Source organism: Halichoerus grypus, chromosome 12, assembly GCF_964656455.1.
Source record: "Halichoerus grypus chromosome 12, mHalGry1.hap1.1, whole genome shotgun sequence".
Lineage (NCBI taxonomy): Eukaryota > Metazoa > Chordata > Mammalia > Carnivora > Phocidae > Halichoerus > Halichoerus grypus.
In genome coordinates this window covers 39613126-39631855 of record NC_135723.1, presented here as the reverse complement: position 1 = coordinate 39631855, position 18730 = coordinate 39613126, and the positions used below count along the sequence as shown (strand labels likewise).

General features: G+C 41.7%; 1 protein-coding gene and 1 non-coding gene across 7 annotated transcripts in view; both read right to left on the bottom strand.

Moving 5' to 3' along the window:
• The window catches only part of DYNC1I1 (dynein cytoplasmic 1 intermediate chain 1), a 308167-nt gene that overhangs the window by 99689 nt on the left and 189748 nt on the right, over positions 1–18730 (bottom strand). For all 6 annotated transcript variants that reach the window (XM_078059283.1, XM_078059279.1, XM_078059284.1 and 3 more), the window contains 3 exons: positions 18175–18337; positions 15872–15971; positions 8089–8214 (listed from right to left, as the gene is read on the bottom strand). In XM_078059283.1, coding sequence (XP_077915409.1) covers positions 8089–8214; positions 15872–15971; positions 18175–18337 — 389 coding nt within the window. The remainder of the gene's footprint in view (positions 1–8088; positions 8215–15871; positions 15972–18174; positions 18338–18730) is intronic.
• LOC118532414 (small nucleolar RNA SNORA62/SNORA6 family) lies at positions 438–591 on the bottom strand. Its single transcript, XR_004915700.1, has one exon. It is a non-coding gene; the product is annotated as a small nucleolar RNA SNORA62/SNORA6 family (small nucleolar RNA).

The following is an 18730-nucleotide window of genomic DNA, read 5'->3' as shown; positions in this document are numbered from 1 at the left end:
ACAGCCCACCTTCCCGCTGTTCATGGTTTCCCTTCCTGGAATGGGTCCTCCATATCCACAACTCTGAGGGAGAGGGTTGCCCTTCTGAGACTTTCTCATTTCGTTTTTCTTTTCTTTCCTTCTTTCCTTCTTCCTTCCTTTCTTCCTTAGAACTCCTGATATTCTTTTAAACCTGCTTCTGCCTATATTAAAATGTTGTATTATAAAGGAAAAGCACAATCTGATATTCCAGAGAATGGAAGCTCCGTGTAGGGTGGCCCTGGATCGTGTGTCTTCAGGAGGGACAGCTCTTACCAGGCATGCTACTCTGGTCTTGGATGAAAGTAAAACATGTGTCAATCCCATCTTCCTTATTACTCTTGCCCCAGGGTCTACAGAGTGGGTTCAGTTCACTTATTGCTATAGACTGAATTGTATCTCCCCCTTTTTTTTTTTTTACTTGTGGCAAGAATTACTATCAAACTCCACTCATTGGACCAGAGACCCTTGTGTTGTTAGTGAAAGACGTGCTCCTCATACAGCACACTACCTCCACTTGTGAGTTCATCGGCCAGCCAGTGGCCTCAACTCCAAGCTCTAACAACGTGCAGATCCCTCACAAATTTATGTTGCAGCCCTACCCCTCAATGTGTTTTTATTTGGAGATTGGGCCTTTGGCAGGTAATCAGCTTTAGATAAGGTCATGAGGGTGGACCCTCATGATGCTATTAGACACCAGAAGAGCTTGCTCTCTTTCTCCCTCTCTCTGCCAGGTGAGGACATATCTAGAAGGCAGGTGTCTATAAACCAGGAAGAGAGTCCTCACCAGAAACCAAAATGGCTGGCACCTTGATCTCGGACCTACCAGTCTCCAGAATGGTAGGAAAGTTATTTTCGGTTGTTTAGGCCACCCAGTCTATGGCATTTTTTTGTGTGTGTGTGTGTGGCAGCCTCAGGAGACTGATACACCTTTATAATCTCTTTTATCCTGACAATAATCCTAAGAGGGCAGTAGAAACCCACTCCCTAAGAATACCCATTCCCCTGACACTGAGGCTTCTCTGACCTCAGTGAATGGCTAGGTGGCAGAGTGGTGAGGACGAGGGGAGGGACGGGCTAGAAAACTTGCTCATATTGCCACCTGGCTCTCATTGCATAGCATCTGTAATTCCTAGGGCAATTCCCTGATGAAGCACAACTGGAGAGAGCCCAGTTCAGATAGCTTTAGTTCAGGGCATGGGAAAGGGAGGAAGGGCACTTAGAGAACTGAGTCAAACCTTCAGTGTTGGAGTCCTGTGCCTTCAGTAATATGTGCACAGGAATGGGGCAGAGCAAATGCTAGGAAGTCTCGGGTTTTGTAATCACATTAAACTTCAGGTTGATCACTTGCAATATGAGATAATAAGACAAAGAAAGCAATTAAAAAATGATTTGTTCTAAGGTGTATTCTCATGGTATCCTCTGCATCACACAGCTCACTCGGTCACTTGTAAGGTATACAGTCTCCCCCACTGCTATTTTCAGATAATGAATTGTCTGTGATACAATCCGTCTGCTATAATCCTGCTGATAATTCTAATTTCCCTAGATGAATCCCAATGATCAATCCTGCCTGTGCTATTTTTGGGGGGAGAAGATTTCAGAAAGAGGGCAGATAAAGAATGAGAGTCAGCAAGGCATTTTCTCTGCTCCCAGCTTCCTGGGCCAAAAGAGAAAAAGAAGCTCCTGCTGTTTGACTTAATAAGAATCAGTGTCTAGCTCAAGCCTCAATCATCAGACCAGTCATACTCAATCGGCATAAAAGAAGTATTTCCGAATGTCCATGTTTCGCTTCAGCAGGTACATGTAAGCCTTTTCCTAAAGGCACAAACTAGCTGCCGTGTTGCTGTTCCTCTTGTCTGATCCAAATATTTTGTATCTTTTATGTAAGAGCTTAATTTTACACATTTACATCATATGTATTCTTCAGTTTTCCAAAACTGTCTACTTCGAAGAATGGATCACAATCTATACAACAATGGATGAGGTGTTCTCTTCTGGGTTTCTCCAGCCTGCAGTACATCCATCATCACAGTGAAAACTGTTTGGGTTTTACTTACATTAGTTAGCATGTTCTTTGTGCATGGACTTTGTTCTCTAATTACTAAGCTCCTATCGTATGCTTCGATTTTGGGTCACCCCAGGAACTCACTCTGACTATGTAGCCCTAGTTGTCAAAGAACTTTCTGTTCCTTCATCCTGTTAACCTTAAAAGTAAAAGCTGCCGGTGACTTTACCAGCAAAATATGGGTTTATTCAGGAATAAAAGAGAATTTCAATCCAAGACAAGCAAGTGCAGCAAAACCATAGGCAAATAAGGGGAGGTGGGGGGGAAGGAGAGGCATGCTTTTTAAGGAGAAAAGGGGTAAGTTGGGAGGGCTGTTATCAACTAAAGTCCACTGGAGTAACCTGGGAGTTCCAAGTAGGTGGTTTTTCATTGGCTGAGCTGTTGCCTGTGGGGGGATGAGGAAAGTGCTTCTTCCTCCGGCTGGATTAATAGAGCAGTATCCATGTGCAAGGTCAAGTCCCTGCAACGTCATGTCCCTCTCTTCCTGTTGGGTCTGCAACTGACTAGGGGCAGTAGGGTGTGAGAGCTCCCCCTGCCGAAACCTCCTGATTCCATTTTAGTGAGGTTTCCCGTTATTAATTTTCATAATCCCCTCCTCTTTTTGACTTCTACTGAATAACCACTCTTTGCTACATTCAAGAGAAAAACATAGAAAATGCCTTTTCTCTTTTCTTTTTTCTTTTCTTTTCATCAGTCAGGCAATCTGAAAGTTACCCTTCCTTTAAGTAAAATAAAAATTCCTAAGAAAAATTCTAACACTTCTCTGGTCATAATACTCCTTGAAAAATGTATTTAAATTAATTTATATCTTTGTGTCCATAGCTGTTTTGTTGATTTGGATTATGGACCACAATTTGGGTTGTGTGTGGGGGGGGTGGGGGGCAGGACAAAAATTGATGGGAGAAGAAATCAAGTTCATGGCAACCAACCTCATAGTCCCACCGAGATGGCAGGAAGTCTCTTTTCCACAACATGACAACAAAGCCCCGGCAACTTCCCCAGGTGACTCAGCAGTGTGGGCAGCTAGATGCCAAGTCCCGACTCTCCGTCCCCCTCCTAACCACCAGCCCACATTCCCTCCTGTGTTACCACCCCTCTTCATGGGGGCAGCTCTCTTCAAGGTCAGTGGGAACCTCACCCAGAACCAAACACTAGATGGTGAAAGCGTGAGTTGCAATTTCATCTGTACCATTTATAGAATCTTAATGAGAAGCGAAACCACGCATAGGAAGAAAGTTAACTGAGGATTTTAAACATGGATACACATGAAGTCAGTCAGTATCACTCCACATTCTGCTTTCCCTCTGAAATCAGGAGGGTTTCAGGTCCTTGTCAGTTTCAGGTCATTGTCAAATCATCTTTAAAAAGAAAAAGCTAAGAACAAAGAAACCAGATCAGGAAAAAAATAAAAGTAAAAATAAAAACCTCTGACCAAGCCAAGCCTCTAAATATAGCTTTTCCACTTACTTCAATGCAGATAATTCTAAGATCTATATTTCTGATTCTGTTCATTCCATTTGAAAGAGAAAGACCACACGAGGGTAAGCACTGCAGGGTGGTCAGAATGCATAATCTAATGACAGTGTGTGGAGGCCACTGCAGAAGATGACAGGAGCCCTGCCAGAGTGTGCGGTGGGGCCGACGGGCTGATTTCTATGCACAGGCCACCGATGTTTTCCAAGTAAGGACAGCTCTTAGAGAAATGAAAATAGAAAATGCAGGACCAGAGCCCACACTAAGAATTCGGTTTAGCAAAGACACGAAACTGCCCGTGGAAGTAAAAGGTATTTGGCCTTGCTATTCTTAACAGGGAGAAACAAGCCTTCCTACTGCAATCTTTTTATGATTAAGCTAAAAGCCTGTCAGTCTTTGCAAAAGAACACTGACCTGATGTCTGTGTCTTGTGCATTTACTTTCTAGCACCTGAAATGATGTTTTTCTGAGCCATCGGACTGGTGTGCAATGATGCTGTTCTGAAGAATACGAACAATCCACAAAGATGAGCAAGGAATGGATAGCTAATGCAATATTCCAAAAGGATACCAGTATGAGCATCATAAGGCACCCAGGGTTTCTCCCTATCCATACTCCTTCTTATGAAGCAAACTGTCTAATTTTGAAATTGTTGGAACATCACACAGGATGTGGAAGCACATTCAAACTGCCTGATTTCAGCAAGATAACATCTAGAAGGGACCAGCTGTAGTAAATAAACTAGATCAAAGATCAGAAAGGATAGAGAAGAAAAGTGATACATCTGTGAGTAGGGCATCAGAGTAATAAAGCCAAGAAATAGTACCCTAGTTTGGGCCAAAGAGGAAAAGGGATGTGTGGGGCAAGAAGAAAAGTCCCACACTTCCCAATAAAGAGGCCGACTAGTTTTGTCACCTTATCATCCCCTTTCTTCATCTCTCCTCTACATCCTGGTGCTTTCCAACTAGTACTGCATATTCAAATGACCTGGAACTTTTACTTTTTTTTTTTTTTTTAAGATGTGTTTATTTGTTAGAGAGAGAGAGTGCGCATGTCGGGGGGCGGGCAGAGAGAGAGAGTCTTAAGCAGACACTGGGCTGAGTGTGAAGCCCAACAGGGTGCTCGATCTCATGACACTGAGATCATGCCTGAGCCAAAACCAAGAGTCAGACGCTCAACCGACTGTACCACCCAGGGGCCCCAACCTGGGAGATTTTAAAAATGCCCAGGCTAGACCAGAGACTAATGAAATCAGACTCTCTGCCCATGGAAAGCTGGCATCAGTAGTTCTTAAAGCTATCCAGGTGACTGCAATGATCAGCGAAGATGGAGAACACAGCTCTGTTCCATCTCTTCTCTATTCACTGTCCCCCATGCCACACACCTAGAGGCATTACCTGGCTGAATCCTCCACCAATGTCGTATGATGCAATACATGCACTTCGGAATAAAAAAGAGCTGACTTCAAACTTGGCTTTGCTATTCACAGACACCTGCCCTAGTTTCATGACTTCTCTGAAGCTGCAGGTTCTCATCTGGGGAGTAACAGGGGTTTATGACAATGAATAGAAAGAGTAGATTCTCAATACATGTTAGTATCTTTTTTCCCCCATAAATTTAATGTCACAGAGACATTCTCCATGTCCTCAAATTACTATTTTTTCTCACCTCTTAGGAAAGGTCCCATTCACTTAAAGTCGAGTACTTTCAAAGTTGATCTTTCTAGGTATATTGGCTTACTAGCCCAAAGTAATAAGGAATTAGTAAGATTTCAGGAGGTATTTAAGATAATGGTTTTCTGGATTGCTCTGAGGTGAAATTCAGGTATGATGGTTAATTTTATATGTCAACTTGGCTAGGCTATGGTCCCTGGGGTTTTGGTCAAATACAAGTCTAACTGTGGGTATGAAGGTATTTTTTAAATGTAATTTGCATTTAAACCAGTAGACTTTGAGTAAAGTAGATTATCCTCCATAATGTGGGTGGGCCTCATCCAATCAGTTTAAGGCCTTAAGAGCAAAGACTAGTTTCCTGAAGAAGTACCAATTCTAAATCTCTGTGTCTGTGTCTATATCTGTCTGTCTATCTATCTCCTATTGATTCTGTTTCTCTGGAGAAGTTTGACTAATACACCAAGGATCCTCAGAAGGGCTTCATAATGACTTTTGCTATGCCCATTTCTTCCTTTTCCTCCTCTCAGGAGAGGGATCAAAGCTCTTTTCCTTTCACCTTTCTGAAGCTGGTGATACATTCTATCCCTTACACTTAGGTCAGGTTAAGAGAAATAATTAAATAACAGAAAATAAGTACTATAATGGTATTCAGCATTTAGGTTTTCAAAAGGTTTTATAAATGTGGCTTTCATGAATATGAAGGGTCATTTATATGAACTACTTATCATTTCTATCTGAGTAGCACAATCATGATTCTCAATATCTTTCAATGTGTGTGGTTAAATTCTGTAGCTTTTCTTTGATGCCTAGAATGTGGAGTCTTCACATGTTTTGCACATGTTATTTAATCAACCCCAAAGTTTAAAAGTATTAGAATCCTCACTTTTCTCCCAGTGAGAATGCTAGACAGTTTAGAATCCTCACCTGTTTCTGGTCACCAGAAGAAGCAAAGAAAATAGTAGGGATTTGAGGGATACAGAGATATTTTAGTGTCTTTTGGTCGGATACTGAGAGTACTTCTGACTTGGCTTTTCTTCCTCCCTTCCTCCTTCCCTCCCTCCTTTCTCTCTCTCTTTCTTTCTTTCCCTTCTTTCTTTCTTTTTGAAATCAGGAGATAGTTTTCTCCTAAAATACATATACTGGATAATTTAAGGGAGAAACTAATAATGAAATTAAACGTGTGTTGGTGAAATTTTCAGTAAATGATCCCAAAGATACCAGGACAAGAAAGAGAAGATGCTCCTTTCAATCAACACTGGTATTAACCATTATGTGATAAAATAGGTAATTTTAAAATTCCAGTTAATTCCAAAGACCTTGGAAGTCCGCTTCTTCATTCAACATTATTAGGCTCCTGTTGACCTGTTTACTATGCAATGCTGTGAATATTAAGCATTTTACCAAATTGTTATTATCACAGGCTACTGATAGTTAATATAATTTAAAAAATGAATTATGGTAAACACGTGCATTGACCAAAACAATGAAATGTGTTAACCTCCTATAATTTTTAAAAGTCAAGATGTGCTTTTTGTAGTATCAAAATAGTCTAGGTGGCACTGTTTTTCAAAAATGTGCTTCTGCTTATCCCACGCTTTTGGTATTTTCCTGGTAATTCGGCAAACCTCTTAAACCTGAACAAAATGAGGATTTTATGCTTCTCTGTTTACAGAAATAGCATATCAAACTGACAAATTTGATAATCTTAAAAAAAGGAAAGAAAAAACTGTTCTTATTTCAAAGGTTCAAAAAATAAAGGTTATTTACTATGCAGACCTAGATTTCTTGTTGTTTTTAAGATAGTAAATTAGAAAAACATGGCCAGAGTTAAAGGTTACTCAATCAGGTTGAAGCTGGGACTTTTATTCCAGCAGCTCCTGTTCCCCAAATTATATCTGATAATGTCCTAAAGTCTAAACATATTTTAGTTCAAAATGATACTCAGCTCTTAGATATAAAATGTCACTGAGCTTCCAAATATCAACAGGTTTACCCACCCTCTTCAGCTGATGTATTTGTATTCGGGGTAATCTGCCACTCCACTTCTGAACTGTAGTATTTGAGGAACTGAAACTTTGAGCTGGAATGTTTGTTTTGCATTTTCCTATGCATAATCACAGGATTGGGACATTAATAAAGGGGTTGGTGTATTGGCCACTGCTGAGGCCTATTATTTAGGCAGAGTCATGGCAACGGAGCAAAGCTGAATGTGTGCAAGTGTAAAATACATTTCAGCCTGTATTATGTTGGATAGAAAAGAAGACAAGTGTGTCAAGAGACACGAGGAATAAAATATCTGAAACTGTCTGACATGATCTTCACACGTGCCAACTGAAAATGGCATCTATATTTCTCCACAATTCAAAAAAGATTCACAGTAAGTATGTGTCTACAGCAGCTACGAAAATGTTATTATCCAGAAGCAAGATGGCACCCGTAAACTCAAAATTGGCCACATTCCATTGAACTCCATCTCTGAGAGAGGAGGAAGCTGGAAATGGTAGTGCTCTGAGGATGTCCATGTGGGTGGGCAAACATATTTTGCTGCGAAGCAAAGGAAGTGGTACACCAGGACTTCTTCGTAAGTGCGAGGCCTTTATAAACTCATCCTCAGGGGGGCTGTTTTAAATAGAAAGGAAATGACACACAGTCCCCCATTGAGCTTCCTAACTGTTTGGAGAGAGTTGCCACTCTCCCCAAACATTAGGTTACTGTGGAGGAGTTTTCAAACTTGTCAACAATTCCATTTTTAACCTCGGCTCTTCCTCTCCACATAAGACAGAGAGATGCAAGGCAGCATGAACTATATTTGGTCTCATAGGAGACATAAGTCATTTTTACTCTGCTGACCCCTACCTGGCAGTGGAAGACATATTCTGGTGTGGTTTTCTTAAACTTCATGTTCCAAACCAAGGCCACTCCATCTGGTTCATGGGGAGCATCCTCGTTGTTGTTGTAGGAAGCGACCATCAGCTCAGGGTACTGGATGGAAGAGGTCACAAGGATGAATTATGTCAAGTTGCTGACACAAAGAAAACGTCTTTATTCCTACAGACAGAGGCTATGTTGCATCATTTAAATGGTACTTTCTTTTGAAGTTGTGGCATACTTAATACCAACTACTGCTTCAACCTATTGCAATCTGGTTTCTTCTTCCAACGTTCTAGGTGGGCTTGCCAGCGGCACCAGTAACTACCATATGCGCACATTACTGGGCCTCTCTGCATTCTCTGACACTTGGACTACTCCCTCCTTTCTCCTATATTGGCTTCCATTACATCTGTCTCTCCCGATTCTCTTCATGACCATTCTTTTCAGTCCCTATAGGTTCTCCGTCTAATACCTATATTCCAGGTGGGCTGTTTTCTGCCCTTTTTTTTTGGGTCTCTGTCCATACATTATCCCTGGGTGATCTCATCTACTCCAACGGCTTTAATACACATTAATATGCTGACAATGTTCAAATCTACATCTCTAGGCTTGATGGCTCTCTCAGCTGCAGACCTTTTGCATACTGGAGATTTCTCTGAGCTGTCCATAGACACATCAGATGCAATGCATAAAAAAAAAAAAAAGAAGCAGCTTCTTGCCTTCTACAAAAACCTCTTGCTCTTCTAATGTCCCCTCTTTTGGGTGCCTTTCATTAACATTCACCTACCTGCCTAAACCAGACACTCCATGTTCATTTTTACTCCTTTCTCTTTCTTATCTCCATGTACTGTGTTGACTCCTGCCTCAATACCTTTCAAATGCATGGTTTTTTTTCCATCTCTAAGGTGAGGGTCTCCTCAACTGATTTTTTTTTTTTTAAGAATTTATTTATTTATTTAACAGAGACAGAGAGAGAGAGCAAGAGAGTGCAAGCAGGGGGAGCTGCAGAGGGAGAAGGAGAGGCAGATTCTCCGCTGAGCAGGGAACCCGATGCGGGGCTCCATCCCAGTACCCTGGGACCATGACCTGAGCCAAAGGCAGATGCTTAACCGACTGAGCCACCCAGGCACCCCTCCTCAACTAATTTCTTATCTGAATAGAGGCAACAGCTTCCTGAATGGCTTCCTGACAGCTTGCCAGGCCCTCCCCTCCCCTACTCCACTCCACTCTCTATCCTTTGTCAATGTGACTTTACAAAACATACATTTGGCTAAGTCACTCCTCTGCTCAAAATGCTTTAATGGCTCATCCTCACTTTCAAGATTAAACCCAGGTCATATAGGGTCCTTCACGATCTGTCATTGCTAGCTCCTCTGCTTAATCTCTTACCACCCGCCCTCCCTCCTCTACCCCCACACCCTGAGCCCCAACCTCATGGGCTAGTTCTGAGATTCACAGGGACAGCCTCTGTGCCTAGGAGTGTAATACTCACTCTTACTGGAATGCCTCTTCTGTCTTGTTTCTAACAGTAACTCATGCATCAAATCCTCCAGACAATCCTAACTAACATCCACAACCCCTCCTTCCATCTCATAGGCTCCCTTAGCATTATGTGTGCTCCTCCATCGAAGCCCTTGTCAAATTGTGCTTTGGCTTTTATTCCCCACCTATGTCTCTTATTAGTCTGTAAGCTCTCTCTGAGCGTAGGGACTTATTTTTATTAAATTCTAAATCTAGTGTCTGATAACTCCTAGCACATAATCAACTTGTGTCAAAATCTATTGAAATACAAACGGTCTTTTTTATTTTAGTGACTCTGCTCTCAGTAGAAAGACCTTATATTTAATCCTTTGTTGTCAAATAATGCCAACAATTAAAGGCATAAGTGCAAGAACCACAACCAGTAAAATAATAAGGACTCTAAAGTGAATAGAAAGACCTACTTAGTCTGTGTGAACTCTGTGCTGTGTGTGTAATTAAACAAACTGGGGAGGAATCCTGTGGGGGGTATTTATGAGTTAGAATGCATTTCATGTAAATGCCATTCCTACCTGGCATTCCCATAAGGCAGCCCCATTAAAAACAGCATCGGGATTATAGCAGGTCATATCACTCTTTGCTCATAGATGGCTTAATTATTTTCCTTCCTTTTCACTATGCTATATACATATTTAACAGAAGATGGCCCTTATAAATTGAAACATCAACTTTTTTTTCTATCAAAAATGATTAAAGCTGAGTCTTCTAGGTGGCTTTATTCATTTGTTCAGCAGCCTCAACTTAAGAAACCTGCAGGGAGTTACAACTTGCTGGTTGATGCGGAGGAAGTATAATCCTACAACAAGACACATGTATGTGGCCACCAGGGGAAGTAATCATTCTTTATTAGAAAACACTCCACAGTGGCTGAATCAAAAGCCCATTAGGGAAGGCCTTTGATTCAAAGACCATTTAAAGAAACTAATATCCAGATAAACACAGAAGTCTCCAGACTGTCCATCTGAAGTTTAACTATGTCACATGTGAAAGGCAACTCTATAAACATCAACACCACTACCACAGTGACCAATGAGCAGCCAGATGTGTCTGGAATAATATCCCACAGCTTCACATCTGGGTCTCATCGTTGGCTCCCACTTGTAGCTTTTCTTTTTTCCATTAAAAAGATAGTTGAAATTATTTGGCTTTAAAACCCCTTTTGAAAATAGGGAGAGTTTTAGTAAAATACTAGGAAAATGCCTTTGGCATAATTTCTATAATTGGCATCATAAATCCTAAAGATACTGATTTAACTCATATCTCATGCAAGTTTTTCTGATTTCGAAGTCTCCTCTTAAATGTCTTTTTCCATTGTGTGTTTGAACATGACTAGTCATATTTTCTTACTCTCGAGTGAAAAGTAAATCTCTGAACAATTATTTAAATCTTGAATGTTAAAATTATGACTTTTAAAGGAAATGTGAACAGTTATGAAGTTTATAATTACTCATCAGGTTGGATTATCCAACATTTAACCTAGGAGAAATTTACCTGAAAATTACCAGATCGGCTCTCAAGCTGTTCTTACAGAGAAATAAAATCTGACATTCATCAGAGAGGAAGGAACCAACATGTTTTTAGTGCCCATTATGTGCCAGACACTGAGCTGGGTGATGCATTAACTCATTTGGTCCTTGCAATCCTCTAAAGTAGAAGTGGTTTTCCCATTTCTACAGATGAAGAAGCCAAGGGTCTCAGGGTAAGTAACTTGTTCTGAGTTATTTTGCTAATAAACGAAGAAGTGAGAGCCTTACTTGAAGTCTGTTTGGCTTCAAAAGTCATGTCCTTTCCAGTCCACTGTGGCATGGGTCCAGTGCCTCCTACACATATGTAAGGCACTGTGCCAGGTGAAACGTGGGACAAGAATGTCAACAGTAATGTGCTTTGCTCTATAGGAACTCACCCGTAAGTAGAGGGAGGTAGGGCACAGGTACGAATAACTATAATGCAAACATAAAGGCAGGACATGATATGTGCCAAGGTGGAAATGTAAACAAGGTTCTTTGGAAGTACAGAGGAGAAAAGAACCACCTTAGTTGGGATGGGGTGTGGCAGGGAAAGAAACTGGAAAGGACTTCTAAGACGAAATGAGACATGCATTGGGCTTTGTTAGGCGATAGGTTATTAGGAGAGAAGAGAGTGGGGAATATGGACAAGGGTACAAAGAGGAGTGCTGGAGATTTCTCTTGGTTATCTGCCTGGTTCGCAGTGATTCTCCCATCTTTGGACATTACCTCAATACACAGGTATCTAATCCCAGGGACGATTAGTTCACTGCAGGGATGATACGTGACCTGGAGCAAATCACATCCTCTGAACTGGCTGTTGTACATTTTGAACTGCGACACAGAACCCATGGCTGGCAAATGAGTCAAGTTATGACAGCATCCTATTGGTGAGGTCCCACAAAGCGGCCCAGATTTGTACTCTTCCTGAGTCCCAGTTCTTCATCTTTTCCATGGATCTCCTAAGTACACTAGTGCCTCTCCAATACAGTCCCTCTTTTGCTCATGCTAGCCAGAGGTAAAGTTTTCTTAACTAATGCAGGGTAGGGCATGTTCAGGAGACGTCAGGTTGTAGCATTTGGCTGGGAGGCAGGTTAGAGGAAGCTGTAAACAAGAAGAAAGGGCTGGAGATGCCTCTGGGCATCGTCACAGAGGCCACTGAGCACAGGCCGATGATTTTAGACTTTACTCTGGGGACTCAGAGTACTCAGCAACTACTAATACTACTGCTACTACTGCTTTCACGATGATGTCACATTTATTGGGCGCCTTTTATGTACTAGACACTCTTTAAGTCCTACTGCCATAAATACATTAACTCATAATACTCACAATAAACATGTGAGCTAGGTATTATTATCATCATTTATGAATGAGGAAGCTGAAGCAAAGAGAAGCCAAGCAACTTGCCCAAGGAGACAGTGAGAGTTTATAAGTAATCTTTACAAATATCGATCTGGTGAAAAATACTTGTAAGGACTCAACAGTATAGAGACTGGAGGTAGAAAGACCAATTAGGAAGCCATCTCTTAATATAAGCAAGAAGTAGCGGGCATGGCATAAAGTTAGGGTCAAATCCACATTAGTGGACTTCAACTGGTGTCTGCAGGAGTCTTCTTGCTACTGTAAATTTGATTGGATTTGGAAACTAAATGAACTATTAAAGATTACTCAGCTTTATACGTTGGGTGACTGCAAGGATGGAGGATGCAATTTCCATGTGAGGGGAGTCTATATGGTAGCAGTAAGGTCAGGAGTGTGGTTTTGTACAAGTCTGGAAAAGCTGTCATGTGGTATGTGGATAGTATTATTGACTCACACTCTTCAACAATGGTCAATGAAGGACAAAGCTGACATAATCCCCCAAGTGACCCAGTTTCTTCCAGGGAATAACGTCTGGTGGATATCTGGCAAATATTGCAAAGTTAAAGTGTTCTTCTCTGAGAAGCCCAAGAGATCAAAGCAAAGCTATGCAGAAACCTTACAGTTTCTTCCTTTTTCTCCCCTCTGTCCCACTCAGGTAGACACCTTTGACATATAGGCCACTTCAAGACTCCAAGACTGTGCCTCTCTCCTTCTTGTCTTTCCTAATATTGAATTGCATCTAGACTCATTCAGAAGTCTTCATCACCTAAGCATATAAGCCTGGTCCTTTGAACCCCATAAAAATGTTATGATGTAGGAGCTGAGGGTTCCAATCCCTTTTTCTTTTTTTCTTTAGTAGTCTCCATGACCAGTGTGGGGCTTGAAATCACAACCCTGAGATTGAGAGTCACATGCTGTACTGACTGAGCCACCCAGCTGCCCCTCCAATTCCTTTTTCTCATGCTCCATATAAAATATGCTTTTTCAGAACTGCACACCTCTTTCCTACAGTGTAGATGAGCAGGTTACACAAAAATGGTGAAAAGTATATGTGGTCTCTCCATGGTAGAGTTTCTGCCCTTTACAGTTTCAGTTCTTGCAAAAAACAAAATACCAAACTGTCACACAGAACCCTATGTGGAAACAAATCCATCCATGGTCCATATGGCCACTGTACACTGTGGCCAGGCAGGGACCGGCCCCACTGAGGCTGGCCCTGCCAACTCCTCAGGGAGCTTTATCAACTGACCCGGGAACACAGAAGTTGCCTTTGAGAAGTGTGTCAGATAAGGTTCCTGTGTAATTTCCAGACTCTGAACAAGTGAACAAACCGAGCTAAGTGTTTCCTCAGGCTTGGATCTAATTTCTGTGCATACACCCGAGCATGCTCACAGACCACCCACACACTGGCGGGAAGTGGCTGGGCCAGCCCTGCTTATATTAGTCTCTGCACGATCAGGCACTGCGTGCTCTGTTGTCTGAATGTAAAAGGAGGTTCAAGAGGAGAGAACACTGGCCCACGTGGTGGCTGATGACAGTCCGGTTGTGAGGGATTACACTCCCCTTCAGTTCTCCTATACTCCAGCAGGATTAAATGGGGCTCTTCACATCATCTGTTTTACAGCTCTGCCTAGAACATACTCTTCTCCCCTCCAGTGGTCTAAATCCCAGTCTTCCAGAGACAGATCCCAACCTCCACTGACCTCTGAAAGCCTGTGCTATCTGCCCCTTATCGTTCGGCACTTATAACCTCACTTGGTTCCAGATTCATAAGTCTTTTGTGAGAGGCACTGGTAAACAGAAGATGCCCTGAAGTGCCGAAAGACTTGAGTTCAAATGTCCACACGACCACATTTTAGCTGAGTGATTTTTAGCAAGTTACTTAGCTTCTCTGAGGCTCAATTTCCTCAGCTGCACAATGGGGATATTAATGGTTGCTGCCTCATCTGAGTTATGAGGCTGAAATTAGAGGATGCCTTCAGGGCAGTTGGCACAGTGCTTAGCACATAAGAAACACAAATTAAAAGCTAGCCATGATTATTATTCCCCATAAGAACATACACCATAAAAAGCAGAAACTATGCTGTACGTAGATGTCCAGAATTCAGCATTCCCATTTTCCTCATTGCTATTACGTCATTGTCATTGCAGGAAGGCACATAGCATGGCTGTTCTGAACATGGGCTCGGAGGTCAGACCACCTGGGTTCAAACTCTGGCCACCCCACAACTAGGCTGTATGCCTTTGTGCACATTATTTAACTACTCAGTGCTAGGTAATCTGTCATGTAATGGAGTTGGCTCTTCAGCAAGGTGAATTTTGGTAAATTTGCCTACTTTGACTCTGAATACGACACTAAGGAGTATAGACTTTTTTCTTAGAGGCAACAGGGAGTTTTAATCCAGGGGGTGGAGTGATCAGATTTGCATTTTAGAAAGATTATTTGGTTAGGTGTCCAGAGGGAACACCACAGATGAACAAGCATGGATATAGGAAGACCAGTGAGAAGGTCAGCAATACTACAGGTATAGGGTGATAAATATATGAGTGGAGAAACAGACAGTCTTAGTGACAGTCTAGGTCTGGGAGATGAGAGGGAGAAGGTTGCTAATGTTAATGATGAAAGTTCTGCGTTAGGCCATTGGGTATATTGTGATGTCTTTAACTTAGAATGCAGTAGGAAGAAAAATTCAGATATGTGAAAAAAATGAATTCGTGATTGCAGATTCTATGAGACAGCTGAGTGGGTCTGTCTGGTGTGCAAAGTGGAATTTCGGAGGGTGATAGGCAGGTGATATAAACAGGCTGCCACGTGGTGGCTGAATCCATAGAAGTGGAAGAGATGTCCCAAAGAGAGCATGTTGGGAGGAAGAGTAGAGGTTGAGGGCACAACCACGGGGACCACAGTGGTGGAAGAGAAATACGAAGTTTTGGAGAAGTGTGAGAACTAGCAGAGAGTGAAGCTGTGGAACCCAGTGGAAGGATATTGTTTTTAGACTACGAGGACGTTAACTAGGCTGGATGACTAGGAAGTCAGGGCAAATGAAGGCTTAAAAACAGCCACAGGATCTGACGCATGGGAAATCACTGGTGACCTTCAGGACAGCAGTTTCACAGACAGGATGGCCTGCTCCTTGTCTGGTGCCTAGCACATGGTAGGGACTCGACGCATATGAATAACAGCATGCAAAATTTCAACTGAAAGCTCAGTAAAATGAGAAAGAAAACCAACAGGCGTAGAAAAAAATTGTAGGCTAGTAAATATATCTAAAGTAGTGGAGAAAAACTTTTTTTTTTTTTTTAATACAAATGCCATGAGAACACAGCCCAGTTTGTTCCATCCCAGCAATAATTCTTACCTGGAGAGACCAGTCCATACAAGTGACTACTCGATGCTTGGACCAATGCTCGTCGTAGAACTGACGATTGAAAGAAAGGTTGGCTCCCGCCTGAACATCCCTAGGAGGATTTAAATATCAAAGACAAATATGATGCTTCAGAATGGGGCTTTATCTCTGCTGCTCATATTGAAAGAATGCAATGGCAAGAGCATGGCACATAAAACTGAGGCCAAAGCTTCAGTTTAGACAGTAAAGGCTGATCATAAATAAATGAACTAATGGTGGTCTCCTCTATGAAAAGCTCGCCCAGGAAAGGTTTCCATGTATTACTCCAAAGCTGGTATGAAACGTCAAGTAATTTTCAGGTTCTCATCTTGACCAGTCCCTAAAGCATTTTCTTCCTCCTAGTAAGTTCTATCTTGAAGCCGAGTTCCCTAGAAATCTCCCAGCTATCAAGGGAGCACAGTACCCTTGGAGATTCTTTGATATCATACCAATATCTCCTTATCTAGCCTTAGACCAGAGATGATAGGCAAGCTTCTCTTTACCTATAATTTCTGGTTGACTGTAGTGCTGCCTCCCTGCTCAAGAGTAAGTGGTAAGTTTCACCATGAGTCAGGCAGAGTGGAGGGTGCGCGACTCACCAGACGTATTAGATACTTAACATAGACCAAAACAGCATCTGGGGCTACACTTTGGTCAGTGTTTACTTGGCTGATACTCAACTGGCCACAAAACCTCCCTTGAAGAACTCTACACTGGTCATACATTCGCTCCACAAGACTGGGTGCAAATTGAGTAATGCTCCTTCTGTGCCAGCAGCTTTGGGATCTGCATAAAAAGCTGCCTACATTTCTTGGGCTTCAGTTCAGGAATTCCCCCACTCCCACCTTCCTCCTGTTCATTTCCTTCATCCCACTGACTCGCACCCTGTATCACTCGCCTTATACAGCTCTTGTTCAGATGGTGACTTGGCCCCAGACTGTTTACCTGAGCTCCGATCGGCTGACTTAGGACTTTTTTTATCCCCCTAACTCTTCCTCAAATCCATCACTGCCAACTCAGGCAAGAGGTACACACACCCAAGTAACCGCCAGGCACCCGGAGGGAAACAGGACCCAGAAAATTGACTGAGACATAGAGTAATGGCTTTTTCAAAGAAAAATAAAGCATCTTATAACATGTATGTTCAAAATATTACTGTCTCTCTGAAATAGTCTAATGATGCTGCCAACTGGTTAGAACATTTTCAGAACCGTCTTTCGAAACTGTTTTTGGAGGTTGTGTTACATTCCCTTGAGCATCCTCAATGATAATACATTGTCCTTTGAGAATTGTATTTGAATTTTAGAAATAGTAAAAAGTCAAGTCTGGTGAATAAGGCAGGTGATCTCACCTTTTCATATTGTTCTTGGCCAAAAGAAATCGGTGGCTATAAACTGGCTATATTTATTTCTTACAAAGCTCATAAAGTACCTCCTCGTATCCCCATGATGATGGTTGACTGCTCCTGCCTTTTACAATACGTACGTTACAGTCTCAGAGAAAGTCACTGGGGGTCATTTGTTTTTATTGATTACTTTTTGTTTTATCTTTAAATATATACATTTTTTTAAAGATTTTATTTATTCATTTGTCAGAGAGAGGGAGAGAGAAAACACAAGCAGGGGGAGCTGCAGGCAGAGGGAGAAGCAGGCTTCCCACCGAGCAGGGAGCCCGATGCGGGGCTCGATCCCAGGACCCTGGGATCATGACCTGAGCTGAAGGCAGACGCTTAATGACTGAGCCACTCAGATGCCCCTAAATATATCCCTGCACATGACTGTCCTACAAGACATATACATGTATGTTCACGGTATCAAAAAAAGGAGAAGGGTTGTATTGTAGTCTCTGTTAGCTCTTCCCCACATCAGCGAAGGGGTCCCATATCTCATGCTTATTTTGTTCAGCTTCCTGTTTGCTTAGACATCAAAAATAGATCTACTGGATATAATACAAATCTCCTTTGCTGCTTATAGGAATGTTTTCTCAGAGGACAATGTACGTGACTCTGCCAGTCTCTATCACCTGGACTGTTCCCCAGATATCAAGTTCAAAAGCATTTCACAGAAGCACATGATAATTACAGGGAAACATTAATCCAGAAGTTATAACCAAAGCCCTTAGTCAAAGCTGTTCAGCAAGATCAACCCTGGAATTTCATCCTCCTCTGATTTGTTTGGTTTGGGATTTGCCTAGTCAATACATAAGTGAATTTAGAATCAACAATAATTTATTGCAGTGTTTTTTTGTTTTTTTTTTAATGCACACAAGAAACTAACCCATCTTTTTCCTCTAACTCTCGACCGCTATAGTCAAAGAAGATGTCAGAGTCTTCTGCCAGTGCTCTTTCAATCACCCGGATTGTCCGATCAAAAAAGATGAGGAATTCCTCTGAATGAAGGATCTGCTGTTTTTCTTCCTCGGTCAGCTCTCGTGGAGGGGCTTTTTAAGTAAAAGAGATTGTTAGGAAAGAAGAAAAGGACAATTAAAACATTTCAAGAGGAATCCAACTCTTGAAAGAGATGATTTACCAAAAGAGTGAGCAGATGGTGAAATAAATCATTGTCAATATTGATTCTAAATTGCTCCTAAATTCACACCAAAGGTTTTTGCAGATGACTCCCCTAATTTTACAAAAATATTTCATATCTGGACTAATTACTATTTCAAAGAGTCAACAAAGATTATAAATGAAAACAGACTGGTGTTTTTTAGCAACCAGTTCTGAATGTTCCCTGCTTTAGAACTGAACTTGAAAAACAGCTCAGAGTACATAATAGAAAAATCGATAAAACTATGTATATTGGATATGACTGAAAGCTGCACATATGAAAT